Source organism: Arachis stenosperma, chromosome 2 (assembly GCF_014773155.1).
Source record: "Arachis stenosperma cultivar V10309 chromosome 2, arast.V10309.gnm1.PFL2, whole genome shotgun sequence".
In the NCBI taxonomy this organism is placed as follows: Eukaryota; Viridiplantae; Streptophyta; class Magnoliopsida; order Fabales; family Fabaceae; genus Arachis; species Arachis stenosperma.
The window spans coordinates 16,160,655-16,187,954 of record NC_080378.1 but is presented as its reverse complement, the minus strand read 5'-3'; the positions used below and the strand labels follow the sequence as shown (position 1 = coordinate 16,187,954).

The 27,300-nt window shown below is 29.0% G+C and overlaps 1 protein-coding gene and 1 long non-coding RNA gene across 2 annotated transcripts; one reads left to right on the top strand and one right to left on the bottom strand.

Annotated features, from left to right (window-relative positions):
* The first annotated feature begins 15,667 nt into the window (after positions 1-15,667).
* LOC130960514 (uncharacterized) lies at positions 15,668-26,795 on the top strand. The gene is made up of 6 exons (XR_009079141.1): positions 15,668-15,845; positions 15,963-16,022; positions 18,037-18,099; positions 24,244-24,298; positions 25,653-25,763; positions 26,559-26,795. It is a non-coding gene; the product is annotated as an uncharacterized LOC130960514 (long non-coding RNA).
* LOC130960513 (ethylene-response factor C3-like) lies at positions 19,543-27,168 on the bottom strand. The gene is made up of 2 exons (XM_057885931.1): positions 26,304-27,168; positions 19,543-19,724 (listed from the first exon to the last, which is right to left on the bottom strand). Exon 1 carries the CDS (start codon positions 27,133-27,135, stop codon positions 26,323-26,325), a length of 813 nt encoding a protein of 270 aa, XP_057741914.1. The 5' UTR covers positions 27,136-27,168; the 3' UTR covers positions 19,543-19,724; positions 26,304-26,322.
* Between the last annotated feature and the right edge of the window lie 132 nt (positions 27,169-27,300).

Sequence of the window (27,300 nt, the reverse complement as noted above, 5' to 3'; positions counted from 1 at the left end):
ACGAAGATTCTGTTGGGGAATCTAAGAGATACACATTCAAGCTTCTTTGCATGTAGAACGGAAGTGGTTGTCAATCACGCGCGTTCATCAGTGAGAATGATGATGAGGGTTATCTAACTCATCACATTCATCATGTTCTTGGGTACAAATGAATATCTTGGAATAAGAATAGAAGAGATTTGAATAAAAGAGAGTAGAACTTCATTAATCTTTGAGGTACAGCAGAGCTCCACACCCTTAATCTATGGTGTGCAGAAACTCCACCGTTGAAAATACATAAGTGAAAGAGGTCCAGGCATGGCCGAATGGCCAGCCCCCTAAAACGTGATCAATGATCTCCTAAGATGAAGAATAAAACAAAACTGAGACCAAAGATGTCTAATACAATAGATAAATGTCCTATATATACTAGACTAGCTACTAGGGTTTACATGAGTAAGTAATTGATGCATAAATCCACTTCCGGGGCCCACTTGGTGTGTGTTTGGGCTGAGCTTGATAAATCCACGAGCTAAGGCATTTCTTGGCGTTGAACTTTGAGTTATGACGTGTTTTGGGCGTTCAACTCCGGATCATGACGTTTTTCTGGCGTTTAACTCCAGACAGCAGCATGAACTTGGCGTTTAACGCCAAGTTACGTCGTCATTCTTCGAATAAAGTATGGACTATTATATATTGCTGGAAAGCCCTGGATGTCTACTTTCCAACGCCGTTGAGAGCGCGCCATTTGGAGTTCTGTAGCTCCAGAAAATCCATTTCGAGTGCAGGGAGGTTAGAATCCAACAGCATCAGCAGTCCTTTTGTCAGCCTTTTTCAGAGTTTTGCTCAAATCCCTCAATTTCAGTCAGAATTTACCTGAAATCACAGAAAAACACACAAACTCATAGTAAAGTCCAGAAATGTAAATTTAACATAAAAACTAATGAAAACATCCCTAAAAGTAGCTTGAACTTACTAAAAACTATATAAAAACAATGCCAAAAAGCATATAAATTATCCGCTCATCAACATCAATTAATACTAATACTGTATAAAAATTGATTTATCATCTTGTGGTATTAGTGATAGACAATTCAATATGAGATGTTATAATGTAAAAAGAAAATCTATTAACATAAATATATAGAGTAAGTTAGGTGTCACAACTAATTTACTCAGATTACAATAAACAATTATGTAATATATTTTTTTATGAATAGAATACTTGCAAATTGAGATAAAATAAAATACTACATTCTTCATGTAGTGTTTCATGGACAAATAAATGGAAGTGAAACCAAGGTTCAAAAAACTGGACTGATTATTGAACCGTTCTAGTCACTGATTATTGGTTTATTGGTCCAACCGATTCAACCGTAGTTTAATCGAAAAAACTGTTTTAGAATAAAATAATAAATAAATTATAAATAAATATCCAAAAATATAATTATAGTTTAATATAAATCTTAAAATATCTTTCAAATTTAAAATATTACATGAAATGTATTCAACCAAATCCATATAATCTTATCAAAATACAATCTCAAAAGTTAAATAGTAAAAAGAAATATCTAAATATCATGAAGATTTATCAATCATGAAAATCTGCAAGAACTTGTTGCATATTTGCTTCGATGGGATCATCTTCATCTTCATTTCCACCCTCTTGAATATATGAATCAAGAGATGCAGCATAAAAATCACTACTACCACCGCCACTTTGATATAAATCAGCATCAAAATCACCTAATAAAATATGCATGTTATCATTATATTAAAAACTAGAAATATTTTAACAAATCATCAACAAATAAACTATAATATTCACGCAATAAGTCATCCAAATTACTAAGAAGATCAAGCTCTTTCTCTACAACCTCTTTTGTCACCGAAAAGTCAACTAAATTGATGCTTTCATAATCAATTGGATTATATTGTATCTTTTGCTTTCTCTTTTGTTTTTCCTTCGTAAAAAATTAAATACAATATATGAAAAATTAATAATTTACACATTTGTTATCATAAAGTACACATGAAATAATATGATATTGCACGAAACATATATTACCTGGATTTAAGACGCAAATTATAAGTAACATAAATAATGTCATTCAGTCTATCATGCTCCAACTTATTTCTTCTTTTTGTATGAATATGTTCAAAAAGACTCCAATTCCTCTCACACCCAGAAGAAGCAGATGCTTGGCTAAGAATGTGAACAACTATCTTTTGTAAACATGGAGCAAAACTACCGAACAACCTCCACCATTCATCTACCAATTATAAAACTATAACATATTAATAGATATCAATAAAGAAAATAAAAGCATAAAACAAGTTACTATTAAACAAATATTCTTACCAGGCTTAAGTTTTGTTGCAGCTCGAATAGCTTCTGGTCTATTGAAGCTTTCATTTCGATCTCTATATAAATGTATTTCTTTCATTGCCTCAACTGAATCTAAGTTGTTACACTTGCAATACAAGGTAACAAGATCAAGTAAATCTCGCATAACATCAGGTGCTTCTTTATAATTTTCACCAAAAAAGAAAGCAATATTCAGGAAGTAAGCTGCAGCATGAATATCTTTCTTCAAATGCTTGTCCCATCTTGAGTTGATAATATCTGTGTATGGTTGATATGCAGTCTTGTTTTACTTAAACATCTCTTTAATTGCATCTTCTGTGCTTATCATTCCTTCATATACACATCTCAAAGATGGTTTAACATAACATCAACAATCTTCAGCAATTTAATCAAAGGGCCCACAATTTTACATACAGTAAAACAATCATCCCAAAATTTGCTATCCAAAATAATAGCACTCACAGCCCTACCATTAGCACTCCTTCCTAATTTATGCCTAATAAAGAATGAATCTACAACCAATTCTTGCAAATTTGCTTTATGATCAAAGATGCTCTTCAATATGATCAAGACAGTTGCAAAACGAGTTGCACCAAGGCGTACAATTTCTTTTCAAGTAGGTATTTTTCTAAGCCAAGATAAGAAAACTATATGATTATACATAAATACTGTAATCTTTGAAGCACTGATGCAAGGTTAGAAATATGCGTCATACTGCTTATATCTTTTAGAATAAGATTAAGGCAATGAGCAGCACATGGTGATCAATAGATATTCTCATATTTCTTATTGATAAGCCTACCAGTAGCAACATAATTGGTCGCATTATCAGTCACAACATGCACAATATCATTAGGGCCAATCCATTCAATCACCTCAGAAAACAATTGACACAATATTGAAGCATTTTTTTACCATGCTTGAAGCATCTATAGATTTCACAAAGTACAAATCTTTAGAACAATACAGCAAGAAATTAATCAATGTTCTTTGTCTTTGATTTGTCCAACCATCAGCCGTGAGGGTACATCCGATTTCTCTCCATGCACTCCTATAACTATCAACTAGCATTTGATATTCTCTTTTAAGATCAACCAACAAGTGAACCCTTAATTTATCTAAGAAGGACCCTTATAAGCAGGTCCAATACCAACAACACCATCAAGCATATCTTGAAAAAATGGCGACATCACTGCATTAAAGGAAATTCTACAATCCAAAAGCCACCGAGCAAACTGTTTATCAACCTCGTGTATCACCTCTTTATTTTGTAAAACACTTTTAAGACTTGGTTGAGTACTTAGAGTTGTTCTTGGTGCAAACATAGGAGGAATCACTTTGGCTTTCCTTTTTGGATCGCCTCCAACCACTTGCTGACTCGAATTACGCTGCTATTCTTCTTGAGTTATTGCTTCATCAATTGCATCCTCTATCTCATCACCACCCTCTTCACTGAAATTTATTTTTCTTTTTCTTTTGCTTTTGTTGCTCTGAATTTCTTTCAATAAGCTTTCCATCTGTTTTTCCATATCATATAGAACTTTAGACACTTTTTCACGTCTCCAGTAATCTTTGCCAAATATTTTTTCATTCTGTGAATTCCACATCCGTTAAAAACTTGTAGACAAAACAAACATTGATATTATGGTTTTTCATTCACTACTTGTAAAGCAACATATTTCCAAGCTAAATATATTTTATTTTTTTTTGTAAATTAGAAGAACCTTGTGATGGGCTATTGTTAGAACTAGGAGGATTAGGATTAGCAGCATCATTCGAATTAGGAGGATTGGCAGGAAAATTATTACTCACAGATGCATTGTTATCAGCAACTACTTCTTGAGTAATACTTCCATCCATAACTGAAATCAATAAATCAAAATTAAAAATAGCAGCAATACAGCTAGAAATCAAATAATCATCCATAAGACCATAACTAAAATCAATAAGGCAACAACACAGTAAAAGACAGCAGCTCTCGAATAGTCGAATGATAAACCCAATCATAAACACCATTACCAAATACCAAAAGCAGAACTTAACAGAACCAAAAATAAAAAAGAATCAGCAACAAAAATTAAATACCAGCAACAAATAATTACCATAAACCCTGAAATCAATAAATATTTCAAAAATTAAAAAACATCATACTCAAAAATTAAAAAATGGCAACAGCAGCAAAATAAATCCATTTTAATCAATAATTTCAACAATACAAAATCAATGATTTAATTAATTTTAGATTTAGAAATCACAAATCACTGATCAGAGACATTCAAAATCAAAACACTGAAACAGACTCAATAGAGCATAAAAGAAAATCGCTAAACAGTGTCACTAACCTTGCACTGACAGTAGGACGACGACGAGATGATGAAGACATAACGGCGACACGACGGTGCAGCAGTTGGAAGTCTCAAACAACAAATTCATCTGGGGAACGGACGATGTGCTAAGCTAGAAGAGAAGGTCTGACCGTATGGGTTTAGGACAGAGGAAGGAGGAGGCTGTAGAGACGTCGACAATTGCGAATGGCAGCGGTGGTTCCGTTGACGAAGCTGGGTTTTTGGTTTGGGACTTTGGGGAACCTTAGGGCTTGTTGGTGAGTGTGTATCGAAGGAGGAGTGTTGGGGGGGTTAACTGGGTGAGGGACTCGCATGGGGTGGGGTATTTTTTTTAAATAACAAAAACGACGCCGCTTCACAAGAACCGGTCGGTTCTCGGTTCGGTCCAACCAACTGGTTCAATAGTTTCTGAGACTGGCAGTTTTAAGAGGAGGACCGGATCCATTTTCACGCTGGTTCTTAGTTGAACCGGTTTGACTGGCTGGTCCAGTCCGATTTTTAGAATATTGAGTGAAACACTACATAAAGTATGCCGAGTTCTTTGCATTAAACTTAGCACGCTTTTAGAACATCACATTTGTTGGGTTTTTGAGTTCCCTTTCTATGTGGAAAAAAAGTCCAAATGTTAGTATTTGAGCCCATGGTTCTCTTGAAGTGGTTGAGGTGGGTTAGGGTTGAAGAAGAGGGGCCTTATTTGTAAGAGAACGCCAAATACTAGAGAAAAAAGAGGAGAGAAAGTTATTTTTGTACATATACAAAGTTGTCTCTGTAAACTAGTCGCTGCAGATTCGTTAACCATGGGATCCAGCTTAAATTTGGACAGAGTGTTTTAGACACCTGGTTCTTTGTTTTTACCGTTCGAATCTTCAGGTCAATGTCTGTAGCTGGAGATATTGTGGCCACGCACGACAGCTCTATTTTATGGTATTTTCATCTTCTTGTTTTTGTTTTGTAAGTTTTAATGCTTGAGTTGTTTGGCTTGTTGTATGCAAATTTTATACAGTGATTTGTGACTCTTTTGTACTCTATTTTTCATCATAGTAAAACTATTTTCTAGTTTTAGTGACTCATGATTTTTACTTCTCACATTAAAAAAATTTTCACGTTAAAAATACTAGTGTGTTAGCTTTCCTCTATTTTCTAGTTTATGTGATTTTTCTACTACTCTAATTCTTATAAAAAATTGTGTTTTATTCTTATTTGTAATATTTTTCAAAAATCTTCATTGTTGTTAACCTTTTTTTCTTTTATTTTGGTGATTCAGTCTAGATATTTCATGCATTTTATTTTTCTTTTTTTTTTCTAACTTACTTCAAATGTCGATAATAATATCTGCTTGCTCGTTTTAATCAATTTCATGAATTGCAACTGACTATATCTGTCTATTGGATCTATAATAGTTTGAAGAATTAAATGAATGTATTTTTGCTTTTAAAATTGGACTTGTAAAGATGAAACGTTAAATAAGTCAGTCTATATAACTCGTTAATTTGGTATTAAACAGGCCGAACCAAAAAAATTGAAATCGAAAATTACTTGATATATAATAGACTCGATCCATTTAATTTGTGAATTCAGACGACAAACTGATCTAATTTAAACGGACTGGACTAATTAATCCGTTTGATAGCCTTGTCTAAACTAATGAATGTTGCTTTGGTTTCATACAAATATGCATAAACAAAAATTTGGAGATAATATTTAATTTAATTTCTGAAATTTGAGGTTTGATTTTTAAAATTATAATTAATTCAATTTGAACATCAAATATTACAATAGTATTAATCTGTGAATGATATGTTGATTTTGTACATTAATTTACTAAGATTTAGATTTTTTTGCTTAAATTTCATGTGATTGAACCTCCTATAAATTTGACAGATTTTTAACATCCTCACAAAAATTATAATAACAAGTTCAATTTGAAAATTTTGGAACTCTGGAACAGCAATCAAATTTCTAAAAGCTCTAATAGATCTTGATCATATAGAATCTGAGTGAGAAATTCAAATCGCAATAAGTTAATGTATCAAATTAACATGTCATTAACGAAAATCAACTCAAAGGCTAATGCAAGTTACAATTACCAATTTTAGAGTCCAATTTAAGTTTATTAAAATTTTAAAAATCAAATTAAATCTAAACTCAAATTTTAAGAACTAAATTGAGTATTATTTTAAAAAAATTGGCTTTACAGATCAATAACCCATATTACTATAAGTGGGAACCGCTATCAAAATATTGTCCATTCACTGCCAAAATTTTGTCCGAAGGCAACTAAGAAATATACTCCTAATAAAAATAGTTCTATTTTTTAGAATCACAAAAAAAAACATATTTTTAAATAAAATTAGTTAAATTTATTTTGGAAATTAATTAATTAATTAATTTTATTATAAGTTTTTTTTTTTGTTGATAACTGAGTACATTTGAAATTTGAAGCTAATTTCAAAAATTAATTATAAAGAAGTTCGAAAATGGTTTTTAACTTTTACTGTTAATTATAAATTTTTTGTAACCTTTTAAGCAGTTACTTCTTGAACTCACTTTTTCAGCTACCTCCTTCCAAGTTCCAACTATGACAGCACCAGTAATATCAGGATGTGTATTAGTTATTAATGCCACTTGGTCTTGAGTCTTGACCCTTATAAGATACATGGTACCAACAAATTTGAAATATTCAACCCAAAAAGTGGAAAAGTCCAACAATATTCATGCATCTAGGAATTATTAGCATCTGAAAAAGTGAAAAAGTGCAACAATATTCATGCATCTTGGAATATTATTAGCATCTGCAAAATACACGTGGCAATTGGGATTAAGTTATAATCCAAATTAAACGAGTATATATCCGGTATTAGTAATAATTAACTTAATTTACAAATTTTAAAATTTTCTAAAATAATAAATGAATTGAAATTAAACATAATAATAATTAACTTAACCTTTTAGTGTTTTAACAAAAAATTTTATATATCGCTAATATTAACATGTATTCTAATAATATTTAGATATAGTTAAATTCTTTTATAACATAATAATACATACAGTAGTATTATATAAATAAAAAATATTTAATGACAAAAAAATTAATTAAAAATAATTTTGTCTAGGTTCATGGGTATATACGTTTGCATCATCAATGGATAGTGGCGGCTATTGGTCCATTTACATGGAAGCAAGGAATAAAATAGTAATAATAATGAAAAGTGGGTACTAATAATTATTATTAAATAGCATGACTTGACCAAGAAAAATTAACAGGCCTTGACCAAATTCTCAGTAGATCCTATGTAGTGTATATATATATAATATAATTATAAACAGAACAATCAAAAATAGATAAATAAAAACTATTTGATTCATTATTATAACGACACTAAGTTAGTACCATGTGTACCAAATTCAAGTGATCTTTGCGATGTTTGGACATGTTCATTGTATCTGTCTTTGTGAAAATGATTTACAGTTGAATTGTCGTAACTAGCTCTACTTGCAACCTGCTCCCTAAATTTGCTACTATTTCCAACGAACACTATTAAGTTTTAGATTCGGTGGAAATGGACAAACACTCCCAGGAACACTTTAACGAGCCACTACTAATAAAAGTATTTTTGAATGAGTAAATTTCTAATGAAAGTCATTTTTAAATTTATCATTTTTTGTAAATAGTAAACTTTTTGTATTTGTTAAATTATTTATGTATTTGATCTAAAATTTTGTTAAAATATTTAAATAATTGTTTAAAAATATATGTAAACATTAGGGATGCACATGATTCGGTCAAGTTCGAAGATTCGTCTTGGACTCGAATATTTTAGAGTTTCTTTGATATAATTTCATCGGGTCTAGAGTTGGACAAGGATCTCAAAAATAGACCCAATAATTATTTACGATTGGGTCCAGATTAAGACGAATCCGACTTCACCCGATCCATGTATACTTTAGGGGGACTAAAAAAAGTATATATGTTTTTAATTAATTCCAATATTATGCTATATTAATTATTAAGCTTATTGTTTTATTTTTAATCACATTTGTTAAAAAAGACAATAGATAAAAAAAATATGAAATTAGAATCTATAGATAAATTCAAATTCAAGTATGGTTATCAACTTCTTTGTAACAAGTATGTTTTTTTCTTCTTTATAGATGAATGCATCATAATTTTTTGACATAAAATTTATCAAGACCCGAATTTCACCTGGTTGTGACCCGGTTTTAGTGTGGCCCAAAAATAGTGTGATTTCACCAGGTTTAGGGCTGGATAAGAGTCTCAAAAATAAATCCGATAATTATTTAGGGTCGGATCTGGGTCAAGGCAAACCCGATTTCACCCAACCCCATGTGCACTCCTAGTAAAAACATTAATCAAAATTTGATTTCTAAAATTTTTATATTTTTTAAAAATATTTTTCATAACCGACAAAAAAAATCACAAAAATGACCCAAATATAGAGAAAGCACTAAACATTAAAGATAAAAATGTCTTCTTTTATTAATCATACTTGATGAAATCTGCTATTATGCTGTAGAATTTGAACCGAAAAATAAAAAAAGAGTGAAAGTGTAGAGTGAACTTGAGAGAGATTCAAAAATAGAATTGTGATTATGGTTAATCTCATTTACTTGCAAATGACTAGTTCTGTATTTGTAGATACTAGAAAAACTAAACCACACTAATTTAGCACTCTTCTAACTAACTAAATACTATGAGTTGGTAGCCTCTAACAAACTTAGGTAATAATTCTACTACTTTAAAGATACAACTAATTAGCTATATGAGCTGCATAGCTTTATCATCCAAGAACCTCCCTCAAGCATGGACTGCATATATCAACCAATCCAAGCTTGCGATAGAATGATGCAAATGGTTCTGGAGCTAATCTCTTTGTGAGCACGTCTACTATCTACTCTCCACTGGAAATTGACAGTAACTTTAGTGAACCATCTTGTACTCTATCTATCACCGTATGACAATTTATTTCGATATGCTTTGTTCTTTCGTGAAATACAGGGTTGGCGACTATATGCATTGCGGATTAGTTGTCGCAGTAAAGAGTGACCGGTTTGCTCAGTGAGGTATGAAAGTCTCGAAGTATGTAGTTCAGCCACTTTCCCTCACATGTTGTCAAAGCCATAGCTCTATACTCCACTTTCGCTGATGATCTAGCAACTGTAGTTTGCTTCCTACTTTTTCATGACACAAGAGATGAATCCAAAAAGAAGCAAAATCCAAAGACGGATCTCCTTATGTTTGGACATGTCCCCCAGTCTGAATCTAAGTATCCTGTGAGTGTCAAATCTGATGAGGCGGTAGAGAACTTTATTCCACTAGCTGGTGTATGATTTATATATCTTAAAATGCACAGGGCTGCTTTGAATTATCTGTTGTAGTGCAGTCCAAGTACTGGCTCAACTTATTGATGGCGAATGAAATGTCTGATCTTGTATTTATGAGGTATAGCAGCCTCCCAACAAACATGGGGTAAGGAGTCAAGTCAGTTAATGCTGTGCTTGAAAATTTGGACAGTGGAGTTGTGTAGTTCACTGGAGTAGTCGCAGGCTTGGCATTTGTCATTCCAAATTCATGGAGTAGATCAGTAGTATATTTATGCTGATTCATGACAATTCCCTTTTTGCTCCGTGTGATTTCAAAACCCAAAAGCACTTAAGTTTACCTATGTCCTTGATGTTGAATGCATCATGCAACACCTTTTCATCCGATTGATTTCATTCTTATTATTGTCAGATAAAATTATATCATCCATATACACAAGAATGCAAGTGAAATCATCTCTGGTGCCTTTGGTAAAGAGGGATGTATTTTCTTTGGATTGAGTGTACCCTAAAGATTTGAGAACTGAGCATAATTTGTGGTTTCATTGACGACTAGCTTGTTTGAGCCCTTAAAGAGATCTTTCAAGCTTACAAACATTGTTTAGGAGAGCTAATAAACCTGGAGAAACCTTCATATAAACTGTCTCAAGGAGATCACCATGTAAAAAGGCAGTGTCGACATTAAATTGGTGGAGAAACCAACCCTTAGATGCTGCAAGTGCCAACAAAACTCAAAGAGTAGACATTTTACCACAGGACCGAATGTGTCAAAGAAATCAATCCAGGAATTTAAGTATAACCTTTTGCAACGAGCCTTGTTTTGTGTCTTTTCACTGTCCCATCTACTTTGAGTTTGGTTTTAAAAATCCATTTGCACTCCATTGCTCTCTTTCCTTTTGGTAAGGATGTAATAGTCCAAGTTTTATTTGCTTCAAGAGCTTGAGTTCTGATCTGATTGCCTCTTTTCAATAATCATATTGAATTGCTTGTTCATAACTTTGAGGTTCAATGATAGAATCAATAGCTAAAGAAAAAATTTTATGTGCAGGTGAGAAATTATCATAGAGCATGTATTGAGAGAGTGGATATCTTGCCTTGAAAGAGGATTGGGACTCATTCTGAGTTGCTGTACTAGTTTGAAAACATTGAAAATCAGACAAAGATGCTGGTAATTTTCTAATCTTACAATGATCTTCTAGGAGCTAAAGTTGGTGAGACAGTGGATGTATGAGAAGAGGAAGAAGACGAAAGTTTGAGTATGATTAGCGTGTGCATCATGAGGTGTGTATGAGGTGGTGAGATGTGACTGTGAGTGAGGTGTATGTGAAACATGATTTGGTGTGCTAATAGCAGATCCTGTAACATGAGGTGGTGTATTATTTGTAATAGGCATAATGGGTGTATGTGCTGATATGAATGTGTCGTCAGAGAGTAAAGCATGATTATTTGAAATTTGAGCATTATTAGTAGATAAATTGTTAGTGAATAAAGAGTCAGGGGCATCTTTAGTGTGAAAAGGAAAATTTCTTTCATAGAAAATGACATTTCATGATATAAAACAAAATTCATTAGTTTGTAAATCCATAAGGAGATACCCTTTAGTGCCAGACTTAAAATCCAAAAATACAGCTTGTTTGGCTCTCTTTTCTATTTAGGTTCTATGAGCAGCTAAAGTTGAGGCAAATGCCAAACAGCCAAAAATTTTAAAATGTTTGATGCAAGGGAGTTTATTAAACATGACTTGATAGAAAATTTTTAAATTTAGATGGGAGCTAGAAATTCTATTAATGATATGAATGACATGAGCAGTAGCTAAATGCCAAAATTTTTAGGAACATTACTTTTAAATAGAAAAGCTCTTGTCACGTTTAAGATATCCTAGTGCTTCCTCTCTACTATACCATTTTGTTGTGGGGATTCCACACAGGTGGTTTGATGTAAAATATCTTTTGAGTTGTAAAAATTATGCATGATAAATTCTTTATCATTATCTGATCTTATGCATTTCACTTTCTTTTGAAATTGAGTTTCAATGATTGTGATGAAGTTTCAAAGCAAATCGAAGATAAAATAAGCTCAAGTAAATCTACTATAATCATCTTCTATAATGAGAAAATATTTATGGCATTTGATAGATTGAATTGCTAAAGGTTTCCAAATGTCAACATGCATCGAATCAAAATAATTCTCAAATTTATTAATGCTCGTAAGAAAAGGAATACATTTCTGTTTTGCAAAATGACAAGGTGCACAAGAAATGCTTTCATTATCAGAAATGAAAAAATCATAAGCTTTTTTTATTATGTCTAATCTCTCAGAAAAGATGTGTCCTAACCTATTGTGTTAAATATCTCTAAAAACGGAATTTGCTGTGAGTACAGGTACATATTTATTAGTAAAGGAATGCAAATCCAAATCAATGTGAGTTTTGAATTCCAGTATATACAATCCAGCCTTGACTTCAGCAATTCCAATCATCTTCAAGCTCTTCCGATCCTGTATCTCACAATGCAACTCGTCAAACAAGAATTTATATGGTAAGTGTTTTGTGGCTTTGGAAATTGAAATTATGTTGAAAAAAAAGGATGGAGCGTAAAAGACATCTGTGAGGTTTATATTGCTTGAAAAAGAGACTGTTCCACAAATGGTAGAAACAATCTTTGAACCATTTGGTAATTGAAGCATAATTGGATTTATTTTATAATAATTATTAAAGAATTTCAATAAAAAAGAGATATGTGCAATAGCACCACTATCCAGAATTCAATCATTTGATTTCAATTTATGTTTGGCTAAGAAAAGAATGTGATATATACCTTGGGATGGGGCTTGTGCCTCAATTGCCAGTTCTAAGTTATGAACAAGATCCTCTTCACGATCATGGAATAAAACAATGAGAGCTTGTTTTTGCTCTTTGGAAAATAAAGAACTTAATCTATTATTTTCTGAAGTAGAGTTACTGATTTTCTCAATTTCATTATTAGTGGTGACATGATTTATGGTTCTTGAGCTTGAATCTTGCTGGTAGTGTGGAGGAAAATCATGCATGTGATAGCATGTGTCAACTAAGTGGCCAGTTTTGCCACAATGAGAGAACTTCTTGATCGTTCTTCTTCCTCCTAAGCCACGACCTCTGCCTCCACGCCCTCTCCCTCTTCCTCGAACGCTCATGTTGCCTCTATTAGTGTTGAAGTTGCTGTCAATTACAACATTTACCAACATCTTACTTTTAACATGATCTGAACTTGACATTTGCCTTTCTTGTTGCAATAATAATGAAAAAACAGTATTATCACGGAGGGGTCTCATTAAGATGATTTGTGATCTCACATTTTCGAACTCGTCATTCAAGCCTCTCAAGAACCTAACCACTTGTGACTGCTTTCTGTATCCTCTCGTAATCTCTAATCCACACGTGCATGTCCTGTACAATTGCATGATGGAATCGGTTGAAACTCTTCTAATTCTTCCCATAGTCCCTTCATCTTTGTAAAAAAATGAAGCGATTGACAAATCTTCTTGTCTTGCTGAGTACATTTCTTCTTTCAATTCAACGATTCTGAACAAATATCCTTCGTAAAATCTGTGCTTAAGATCTTTTCACAACTCTGATGTCACATTATACCACGTTACACTTTGTAAAATCTCACTACTTAGAAAAGCATGCAACCAAGACAGAACAAAGGTGTTGCATCTATCCCAAGTTTCAAACGTGCAATCAGATTTCTCGAATTTTGGCAAAGATCCATCTATAAAACTGAGCTTGTTCTTCGTCTTCAGTGAAATCCAAACCGATCGGGACCATTAGTGGTAATTCAGTGTAGTTAGAGAATTTAGAGTGAGTGAAATACCTGAATTTTCACTCAGATAAAGGTAATACAGAGATGCACGATCTTGCATCAAATTCGTGCTTGGTTTTGCAGATTAAGCGCCCTTGCATCGTTGCTAGCTGGTTCATCAATTGAGCCAAATTTTGAAGATCGGAGGCTAAGAAAACTTGAGTTTTCATATTTTGACATGGACCTTGTTTTGGATCAACCAAATTATCTACTAATTTGTCAAAGTTGAACACAATTGCAGATTCTCAATTCTACGATCTCTCTACCTTACAATGGAGGAGCAAGATCTACTAAAGTGTCATCGTTTGCACATCCACGTTCACTGCACCATAACAAAATCTGTTATTGTGCTGCATAATTTGAATGGGGAATGAGAAAAGAGTGGAAGTGCAGAGTGAAAACTTGAGAAAGATTCAAAAATGAAGTTGTAATTATGGTTAATCTCATTTACTTGCAAATAATTAGTTCATATTTTATAGATACTAGAAAAGCTAGACTACAATTATTTAGCACTTTTCTAACTAACTTAATGTTATGAGTTAGCAGCCTCTACAAACTTCAGACTCTAATGAACTTACGTAACAATTCTACTAATTTGAAGATACAACTAATTAGCTATACGAGCTGCATAGTCTTATTATTCAATAATATTTGTAAAAAATTATATCAAAATTTAATCTTAAAAAATAAGATGATAATAATGGAAAGAAAAATGATATTTTTGTAAGGAAAAAATTTAATGTTAATCGAAAAATAAAAATAAAATATTAAAAATAAAATATTTTAAACGTTAAAATAAAATTTAAATATAATTAAAACGTGAAGTATTAAAATAATATTTTATTATTCAATATTTCAAAAAAGATATTATAAAATTATTTATTTTAAAAATTTAAATTATTCGATAAAAATATATGAGTCAATTAATCAAAAGTTATAGGTTTAACGTGAAATTAAAATATTTGGAGTATAATATATATATAAAAGAATTTAATGAAGTACTAGCTAGGACTGAGGAGAGGAGTCGCTGTACGATAAATAATTAAATATTGAAAGATACACAGCAATTTTTCAGTATTATTATTATAAAACATTATTCCTTGCCACGTCAGCAAACTCCGTGTTTCTTGGGTTTTCCAGCGCATGAACTCCAACCAGGAAATAAGAACTTCATCCAATTGGTATATTTATATTTAATATTTAATATTTAAAAGTAGTAACTTTGCGCTCTTCATATTAAATTATTGTTCAAAAATATTTTTGAAAAGATAGATTCACGAATCTTACTATAGTACTATTGCCCCAAGTTGTAAATTTTTATTATTATGCGCAATAGAATTCAACCAATGTATCATAATAGAAAGATGAAATGATGATATCACTCAATTCATTATATGAATGAGAGTTTCATTTTATGGATACATGCATGCATGCTACTATCAAACTTTACAATGTTCAATGTTTCTTCACTAACAAGTGCAACCTATTCATAACTAGACCTCTTTAATTAAACATTATAATTAATTAATTAATTAATTATATTCTAATTAATCCGCTACTATTAGCTATGAGAGATTGAGAGAAGTGTATGTATGTGGACATATATGGAAGCATAGCAGCCTCTAATTATTACTATGTATCAATGCATTTGAGCTTTGGAATAATGTTCATGGATGAATGCATGCACCTATTGTCAGTTACTTTTCACAAGTCTTACACACATTTGTATTTGTGACTAGATACACCTGCTACTACTTTAACTATTATTATTATATGTTTATAAAAAAAACTTGTCAATTGAACTTGCATTTTTGTCTTAGTGTGGGTGCTATATTAAGAAATTGAGTGGTGAAAATGTGTGTGTATCACTTGGTGAGTTATACTTCACTTCATTTCCTCTCTAATAGTTTTGTTATTTTCCACTTGGTGAGTTATCATGCATGGGAATTGAAGAACATCATCACAATACAAAAGGTTGGATTATAAATTATTTTATTTTGTTTATTTTCATCCTTCCTTCTTTATATAACTTACTATATCATTTATTTTTATTTTATTTTTTTATTTATTTTTTATTTTTTACTTGTTAAGGTTCAAGAAGAAAACTTGCACTCATGAAGGAGGAGAGCAGAAATTTATATATATACACATGTAAGTACTAATTATCATTTCATGTCCCTCTATTATTATTATTATGTTTTAAGTGTCTAATATGCATATTAGAAATTAAATAAAATTTTATTGGGCTCCCATAAAATATTGTAATATGATGCTGTTTAGTTTTGGGCATACCATGCTTGGTTAGCAGCCGTGGGTTCCATAAAAAGCATATGTAGTTTCTAAAATAGGAATTATTTCATTCTACCAGAAAAGAGTACAGAGTTAAGAAGTACAACTAATTATTAATTATTAATTAATGATCTCAGCACATAATATATTATATATATATTATATTAAATTAATGAAATCTTGCATTATTAAACAAGAGTAAACAGCGGTTGACCAAAAACTTGGTGCTTAATCCTCCTCCGTATGCCTTTTCAATATGAGTATATATGGTACACGCACATTAGAAAAACATTTATAATAATTAAGTTATAAAAAAAGTAATACTTTATTTAAATTTATTTGTGATCACTAATTTAAACTTGTTAATAGGACCTATTTTCTACACTCAATTAAATGTTTAAAAAAATATTGTTGTGACATTTTTATGGAATATTTAGTTATTATTGTTAATAAAAAAAGTATAGATAAAGATTATTTTGATAAATTAGTGGCTGTGTCAACAGATAAATTTAAACACATTTTTTTAAAAATCAGTTGCTATTATTTATTTATTGAAAAATATTAAGTAATTAATATTTTTATATTTATTTTGTATTTAAGTTAATATTAAGTAATTTTTAATTTTCTTATTAAAAATATTCATTTTTAATATTTTTTACTTATTTATTTAATGGAAGAACTACGATTTTTTCTTGTTATACAAAATAATTTATTTATTTACTCAAATATTAAATAATCTCTTTTTCTAAAAAAGTCATTATTATTATTATTATTATCGCCCTCATCTTGTTTTTTTTATATTATTCAACTTTTTTATCTTTTTAGATTTTTTGTAATAAAAGTAATAATTTTTTTTTGTAAGTTATGGATATTTTCTCAAAAGTTATAAAATTTAGGTGTAACCAAGTTAAGGATTTGATGAATCCTGCTGACTTGTAACCAATGAACGGATTCCAATGAGAATTTGGCGTTTTCTCAAAAGTACTTTAATTTTAATTTATTATATTAAAATCCCATGAGGTCAGAACTCAGAAGAACCATGTCAATAAAGCGCACTATTTATTTATTTATTTATTTTTGTTGTCCATTTATTTAGTTATTATTTTATAACAATAAAATAAAAAATATTTAAAAAAAATATTTTAACATAATAAATAAACAAAAAATAATTTTATATATACTAAAATATAACTAATAAATAAAAAATACTTTTACATAATAAAATATTCAAAGATCAAATTACTTTTATTTTTAATTTTTTTAAATATAATTAAAAAAATCAATTTAAAAACTCGTCTAAACAATTTCTAATACAGTACATAGACTAGGACATTCAACATAGTTAAAGGCCAAGGATATTAAAATTTGTTAGAACATATTGAACTGCAGAATTTTCAACATAAAAATTTATAACCCTTCTAATTTTATTTCTTGTACACAAGATGTATATAAGAGTTTAATTTTAATATATTAATATCATTTAATCAGATTTATATATTTAAATAAATTTTTAAATAATAAATTTAATAATTACTTACTTTTACTGATGATCTAATTGATTGATTGTCTGTTAAAAAAAATTTGTATATTAACATACATGAAAATTAAATTATGTATATATAAGTCACCATCAAAACTTAGATTAAAAAGGTTAGTCCTGGTTGTGACCCAACCCATATAATGTCAAAAAAAAAAAAGGTTTTGAGTAAAAGTTTACTTTTACTTTTTACTTTATATATGTTTACCATAAATGTTATTTGAGAAGAAAATCTTGTATGTGTGATTTTTTAGAATCTAAAAAATTATAATTTATTAATTATTTAGTTATTTTAATTTTTAAAGATGACTAATGCGTATATAATTAATTGGATGCCAGATTGTTGGACTCAGTAATTGCGTTGATGATCATTTTTTGTTCAGTAGATTTCTCTCCATATAGGTATGTATCTTTAGCTAATAACTTTACTGTGATTAAACTCAATTAAATTTTAATTCAATTTAATGTCTAATATAATTGAGACTTATATAATTGATATTAATTTAAATTGTTGTATGTTTAGAATAGAGACTACTTAAATTTATATAATAGAATTGTAGGATTCAAGTAATGAATGATTCTATATAAAAGATATAAAAATTTTTTTTATTTACCGTATTTTTTATGTGAAAAATACAGTAATCAGAATAATTATGAATAAGCATAATTGCAAATTATATGGCTTGTGAATTATTTTTTTTAAAATGTTATTTATATATTAAAATTAATAACTAAATTTAGTTATTATGTATTTATGTATCAATACATGTGTAATATAACTTATTTTTAATGTATACTTTATATTTGTGGTTAATTTTAGTCGTTAAATTTAATGAATACTTAGCATGGTTAATTTATGTTATGTAATATAGGAATTGAATTTAGGTGTTTGATTTATTAATTATTTGAGTTATAATGTATGGAATTTGAAATCTCGAATTTCTTTAGTTTTACAGAAGACTCTTACAATTTGTTATATTATCAATGATGCAAAATTGTGATTCCATGTTTGAAACCCACATTTAGGAGTGGGTTCAACGATGTCCTTGTAAGAAAACTGATGAATATTAAAAAAAATATTATTTATATATTAAGATTAATTATTAAAACTAGTTATTAAAATTAATTATTATATATTTATATATAAATATATATTATTTAATTTATTTTTAATATATATTTATATTAATAATTAATTTTAATAATTGAATTTAGCCTACGCACATTTGATTCATCTTAAAGGAGTGAAAAAATTGAAGTTCTTAAATTCCCATGTTCAAATTGTCAGGAGCTTAAAATTGCGTGACTTTTTAATAAATGAGTACTTATTTATTTTTTTGATATTTGTACTAAATCTTGACCCAAATAAAGAGAGAAAATTGAATACAAACATATTTAAAATAGTAAAAATTCAGGTGCAGTTAACTTTATGTGAAATTGATAATTAAAAATCGTTAGATGAAAATTTAGATAAATCAATTAAATTATTTAACAACTCTCAACTATCAATTTTACGTAAAATTAACTGTAATTGAATTTTTACCATTCAAAATATATCAAAATATTTATATTTCGTTTTTCTTTTCAATCATTATTTTAATATAGAATTCACCCATAGTATATATAACATCTAACACTAAAATTGTCCATTCGATAATATTATATATCCAGATAATAAAACACTTGATGATTAGCAACCTTTAACGTCATATTGTATAGTTGAATTAAGAAAGGGTTATATAAACACAGTTTTTTAACAAAATATGTTTCACACTAATATTGTAATTAAAAAAAAACACACAGCAATAACACGATATATAAGCTACAAAGTAAAACTCTTTATTTATCCATTTCGCATTGCCATCAAGATAAATAAAAAGATTAATCCTTTTGCTGAATCCACACCTAAATAATTATAGTTCTATTGTATCTAAATCACCCTTTATAACAGAATGCCTCGCAATTTTGCTCCACTCGTTCATATAACAGAATGCCTTTATTTTGAAGCTTGAGAATCTCACCTGCTCCTGGAGGATTTTGAAAATTAGTTAGTTTTTCCAATTTGAACATATGGTCTCGATTTCAATTCTTAAAAAAAAAATTATACACTAAAAATTAATCACTATATATTTATATATAAATATATATATTATTTTATATATTTTATATCTCAATATATATTATGTATAAATGATTGATCTGTGAGTTCTTTTTTTTTGGTCCATAAAAAATCCTATAAAGTGAATCGAGTCACCCTTACCTAGTTGCTTTAGATCTAGGACTAAAATCTTAATTTCAGTTTTTATTTAATTACTATAATATAATAACTGTACTATTAAATTAATTTAAATGTGTTTTAAAAATATATTTTACTAAAAGCTATGAAAAATGTAACTTTTAAGTTTTTAATAAATTGAATAAAAGTTAAATTCATAATTATTTAATCAAAATTGGTAGAATATGTCTATTTATGCATTGTTAAAAATTTATCGGTAAATTTTAAGAATTAATGTTTTATTTTTTGTGTATAAATTAAAATTAAATTAAACATCACTGATTTTTTCATTTTTCAAATTTTTAAAAACTTATTGAGTTTTCTTTCCATATATTTCTTAAACTCATTAGTGACGAGTAATTTAAAAATAGTAAATATTGGACGCTAAAGACTAAAGTACACAGTTGATTAATAAATTCTGTTTATATCGTTTAATCAATAATTAATAATAATTTAGATACTCCGGTTTGAAATAAACATTTTCAAAATAATATCAATAATTCTTTTTTGATGGACAAATAATATCGATATTTTGACTCACGTTTTCAAACTCTTAAAGAAAATAAATAAATAAATAAACAGTTATCAGGTTGTACACGTGGATCATTTGCTTCCCTTTCCTTTACTTTCGTTGTCGTATTCTCTTCAATTTCTATTGAAATCTTAACCCAATTAGCTCAAATTTAAAAAATGAAACTGACAAAATTGATTTATTAAATTTAAAATTCGATACAGCACTCATTTAATTTCAGTATTTAATAAATAAACTTTATTTTCCCTCAAAACTATTTATTTTTAAAGGGGATTTAGATCCTCTAAAGTTGAATTTTATTTTAGAAAGTAAAATATGACTTCTATTCTTAAATCTTAAATATGTGTAGAACCAAAAATAAATATAAAAGAGAAATTATTTAAGAATAGAAGGTCATACTTTTTTTTCTAAAATAAAATTCAAATTTTAGAAAATTCAAATCCTTTTAAAAGACATAACATCCTCTTGTTTAAAATAATTTTCTACGACTAGTGATGAAACTCTAAAATATAATTTTTCAGCACATATTATGTTAGATTTTCATATTAGAACTTTAAAACTAAGAAAAAGTTTCACATTTTATTTTTATCACATAACTTAAACTCTTATTATTAATCCTTAAAATAAAAGGAAACTAATTTTAAAAAAATTTGAATAACCCCATAGCAGATATAATAATATAATAATAATTGATAAAGTAGTTAGGTGTGTGTGGTATATTAGGCATCATTTCGTTTTCATATTCTCATATAAATAATCATATTATTATTATTATTATTATTATTATACGGTTCGTTTGTGGTCATAGATTTTGACACTCTCACTCTCTTTCTCTCTCTCTCTCTCTCTCAATTAGATCTATGTTTGTTAAACCCTATGTTTCGCACATTAAACCCCTCTTCTTCTTCTTCTTCTTCACTCTTCAGTTCCCTTTTTTCATTTCTACTCATAAGATAGTAGATATGAACACTACAATCAAATTAACTTGTGTTGCCAAGTACCTTTATTACTTCTTCAAGATTAGTTGCTCGGCAATAATGGTGGATTACATTATTATGAGGTAGGTTTGATTTTCTTTCTTCCTTTAATTTTCCGTGGAGAATTATATTATTATTATTATATCATATATATATGGGGTGATTTTAGAATCAAAGTCATTTTAGTGTTTCGTATTATATATATATACTAATAATTAATGAAAGGAAATTAAGGCTTTATTGTGTTTTTCGGTGTGTGAGCTGAGGGGATTATTATTCTCCTATTGGAATTTGATTCAAATGAGAATTAATCCGTACAAATTCCATGCATTAAACGGCATTTACAAGAATAATAGATCTTAAAATATATTAAAATGTATGATATTTATGGGTGGAGACAGAGGATTTGGATCCTCTAAAGTTTGAATTTCACTTTAGAGAGTAAAGTGTAATCTTCTACCCTTAAATAGTTTCTCTTTCATATTTATTCTTGGTCCCACATATGAAATCAATGGTGAGAGATCACACTTTACTCTCTAAAGTGAAATTCAAACTTTAGAGGATCCAAATCCGGAGAGGGATGATGATTTTTAGATAGATATATGGTGCCTAATAATTTTATAAATTATTATGTATATATGTAAATTCACTTCAATTTTGTTATATGAACTAGAATTTGGATTTTCAAATTCCAATTCTCTATTTGTTTTTTTTTTGTTATGTAAGTTTATGACTCCGACAAGAAGAATTGTTGTTTTTTTAATTGTTGTCTAATTTCTAAGATTTTGGATTTTGAGTAATAGCTATGCAGTATTTAATTTCTTGAAGAACAATAATCATACACAACCCTTTTAATTTAATTTGGCCTAATAAATTAAACAAGCTCACTACTCAAGTTTTGAGGAAGCTTAAGGATCAATAAATAGCATTGTCTTTCTTTCTGTATTCATGTACTGGAAATGGGATATATGGTGCTCGATTATTAACTATGGTTAATTAATTGATTAATTATTAATTAATCATCATTAAATTGGTGATGCTCTTAATTAGAGAATATATTTGATTTGAATCGTTTAGGTATATTGGTAACAGTGTTGAATGTGATGATGTCTTTGCTTGCTACATCTATGTGTAGGTGTTAATAATTAGTTCATGGCATCAATTAAGCATTTATTGATTTAATTTGTGTTTATGTGAAGTTTTTGCTTTGTTATTTTATGTTATCAAAACTTTCAATAAAAATTATGGAGGTGTGGTTAAATAAAATGAAAAAACTTGTGTTATTGATGAATTAGTATTTTTTTCATGGAATACTCCATTAATGATTACTTCATATCCAAACTACAAAGTATACCTCTTATATTTCAAAGCCCCCATAATTCATAATCAAATAAATCTAGCTAGTGTCTCTTAATTAAGTATTCACATGTTCCTAATTAACCTTGAAATACATTCTATCGCCATGAGATAAAGTATATTTTGTTATGATTTTATGTTGATTTAATTTGATATTGAATTGATTTTGTAGTTATGATTAGATTGTATTCTTCGTTTATTAATATGTACTTTTCATTGTGTACTATACAACACATCTAGATATTATCTGAATTAATTATGTTATATATACATAAAATTAGTCACTAGTTAGCCATTATGTGTAGAAATCATATTTAATATATTATTATAAACAAGTTTAATTATTCATTTATTGTCGGTTGAATATTTTTATTATGGAATGTTTAATTATTTTGGTGATTGATTATATAGCTAAAAGAATGTTTGAATAAATATATATAAATATACACAAATTTATAATAATTGATTTAATGATTGAATTTTAGTATATATGAAATACTTTTATTATAAGTCTTACATCTCTCAAGAATATAATAAGGTCTTTAAATAATTTATAAATATGAGATATCTCTCACTTTATGAACTAACTTTTAAAATTAAATTAGTGTCACTTAATCTTAATTCTAATATGATGTTAAGGTTTAATCCATCCAATATTGTTGAGATGTATTACAAGTTTTAAGTCCATGAAAGATAGGACATCTAAAAAAAATTAGAAGTGTGAGTATCTCTCACCTCACAAATTAGTTTTTGGGATATCTGAGTTCTAATAGGTAGTGTTTGTTTTGAGGTATTGGGACAGAAACTGAAAGAATGAGACAGAGTATAATGTTTGTTGGCTCAGAAATTAGTACTAAAATTTCTGTTTCTGTCTCTAAAATTTTAGTATTTCAATACCTCCAAAAAGTAGGAACACAGGAGACTGAAATTTTTAAAGATGGAGACTGAAATTTTAATAACATTTTATACCTAAAATATCCTTATTTCAATTAATTAATTCTAATTTTATTCTTTGTACAAATTAAATTAGAGTTTTATTTTTGTTTCAATTTCTATCTCTCACTTTGCACCAAACAGAATACTGAAATTTATTTCGGTCTATGTCTCTTAGTCTCCGTCTCTCAGTCTCAGTCTTTCAGTCTCTGTCTCTTTACCAAACGCTACCATAATTTTTGTATCTCAAAATGAATTCTAGCATAACCAACACTCTTTTTCTCATTATTATCCCAAAAGTAAGAAACTAAAGAATGCTTTCTTTGCATGCATAGGTTAATGAAGTTAATGTCATTAGTGATGTGTGTTGTTTTCTATCATTTACTGAGATTGATATTGCACATATATTGAATGCTTTTTCGGTTATTGTGGCTGTGAAATCCTCTCATTTCCTTTTGATTAATTACAAACAGGATGTGAAGAAGGGGATAATCCAGATATGATGAGATGGAATATAAAATACATAAGGTACTAAACTACTATAAGCTCTATTGATTTGCTTACTTAACTCTATGCTGATATGTATATATGTGACTGTGAAAGTGTTTGATATTATAACGGTTCTGTTAGAGAATTAACTCTAGCCAACTAGAGTCAATTAGTTGAAAAACAGGTCTGTTATAAAAAAAGAATTTATTATACTAATTTTTACGAAACTAGAAATAAAAAGAATTAGTTTGAATTATTGGCTTATGTTGTAGTTAGCTCCCTAAACTTTTTCATATTAATTTGTATATCTTATTCTTAAAGCATGGATTTTTCTTATCCTTTATATATATGTTGTGCATGTTTTAAGACTGTGTGGTTATTGGTAATTGCTGATAAATGTGTTGGTGAGAGTTTATCCAATTTAATGTTATTAGATTATTCACTTGTAAATGTTCATGTTTTTTATGATCATTTTTAAGCGAAAAAGAGTGTATTATAAGTTCTCTTAAGCATAAGGTTTTTAGAGAATTTATAATTATATAAAACACTTCTTGTTCTATGAACTAGTTTTTAGAGCTGAGTTAGACCTATTTAATTTCAATTCTAATAGTTTGTACCATGATGGTTTTAAATTGGTTGCAATCAGGATTGTGATTATCCTGGTATGAAAATAGTGATAGTACTTGTTACTGAATCTTGTAATTGTTGTTGCAGTTCAGAATTTTTGATAGTGTCAAAAAATTAGGAAAAGAAAATTTAGTGAAACACAAACACAATAACATGGTTTAATCATTGTATATGCAGTTATAGCTAGGGCTTGTTGTGTTTTGATTAGACTCTGAAATGCTTACAATAATCTCTAAATTCCAAAAAATAATCACATGTGATACAACTTAGACAAAAATTTTGAATGTATGGTATTTTTCTGTGCAAGTATATAAATCATTATAAGTTGAGAATTGTTTTTTGTAGAAGCATCATCATCTTCAACCTAAGGCCTTTGTAAGTAATTAATTATACTTGTTGAATGCTTATAATGCAATATGCCTCATAACCAATTACTAAATGCTATATCATGCAATATATAATTTGAGTTACTTTTCATATATTGTTGTTTTTCTGTGTTCTATTTGGGATGAAGGTTAGTTTTGGTATTTTCTGTGTTGATTTAATTTCATGCTGAAACCATTTGTTGACTAATGACTTGAGTTTTTTTTCAAAGCAAACTAAGTCTGTGTAAGATGAAGAACATACACTTCAGCAAGAATATATTAGATGACTTTGATTGTAGTTACAACCCTAATTAAAAAATTACAAAAAAATAAAGTTGTCTCAGTTACCACTACAATAATACTATGGCTAATTTGGTTGTATTTGTTGCTGTGAATTGCAGTTTATTAAGACCATGATAGTTATATGTATGCAAAAGCAAACTATATAGAGGAGGAACCACCCAATTTTGGAGAACAATTTGAGTTCAACTAATAAAGATGAAGAGCAAATGGTAGGTTTCTTATATAACTTATAACAATAATTTGACAACATTTCTTTCTTAAGTGGATCAACAAAGAAAGAAAGGACCTATTATAGAAGGGAACTAATTTTGGGCATGCATGCCCTAATTCTATATTTATTTATTCAAAAATATAGTTTCAGAACTTGCTTTATCTAGTATTCATTAATTTTGGTAACAATTAATGAATACTACATAAAACAAGTTCTGATTTTTTTTATCTGTTTAATATTATAAAAAATTGTCTATTTTATTTAGTTGTTAGAAATTTTTTATAATTAACTTATTGCTATAGTCGTAATTTATCCAATATATAATAAAATTTTATAACAGAACAAAAATTGTTCTAATATTTTAGAACTTAATATACCAGCTTGTAAATATTATAATATTTTTGAATTATTCTAAGATTTTTACTAATTTAGTAGATTAAATAAGATACTAATTGTCAAAAAAAAGGAGAAAAAACAAAAGAAAATTGAGTGAAATAAAAGACACTAAAATATGATTGGATATTGTAGCCGACCACACCTGGCGAATGAGACAGACTTCATTTTTGTGGTAGTATGGAGTAGCTAGGGCTTGTTGTGTTTTGATGATGATGATGAGATTCTGAAATGCTTAGTAGATACTCAAGATATTCAACTCCCAAATCTTCTAAAACCATGACACCACCACTATTGTTGTTATTATTATTAGTAGTAGTAGTAGTTGATGAAGATTCCTTAGATGATGATGATGATGATGATGAATCCTTGTTTTTGTTCTTGATGTTCTTGTTATTAGCCTTTGAGGACCATGATGCCAATTTTCTTTGGAGGGAGTTCCTCTCTTTGAGTGCAAGTGCAGGTGAAGAAGAAGAAAAGGGTTTGTGTTTGTTGTTGGAATCAGAATTATCCATGATGATTCCTTGCAAAGAATCTTTGACCCTCTGGAAAGAAAAGTTGAGAAGAGCAGAGTAGCCTCTCATGGAGAATGCAGCTTGATCATAAGCCAAAGCAGCATCTTCAGCACTCTCGAATGTTCCAAGCCAAACCCTTCTTCCATTCCTTGTTGTGTCTCGAATTTCCGCTGCGAATTTTCCCCATGGCCTCTTTCGAACTCCTATGTAACTTCTTCTTCCTCTTCTTTTACCATCTTCCTCTTCTTGTTCTTCGTGTTTCTTCTCCTTCTTTAGGGTTTTTGATTCCGATGATGATGATGATGAGAAGTCAACCATGTCAAACGATAAAGAATCTTCAAATGGTTCATCAAAACCAACACAATCATTGTCCTTCATTGGTTGGAACCCAAAGGAGGCAGTGTATGATGAATCTTGATCCCAAAAATCTGTGTTGTGGAAGAACAAAGGATTATTGGTCATTTTTGGCAACTGATGAGGATCATTTCAATTTCTCTTTTGGATATATCATCATTTATATAATTATGTTGACCTACCTCAAATTGATTTATTAAAACCACCCCAAAACATATAATCTTTGGTATAGTATGATTATGTGTCACTATCATTTATGACGTCATACTAATA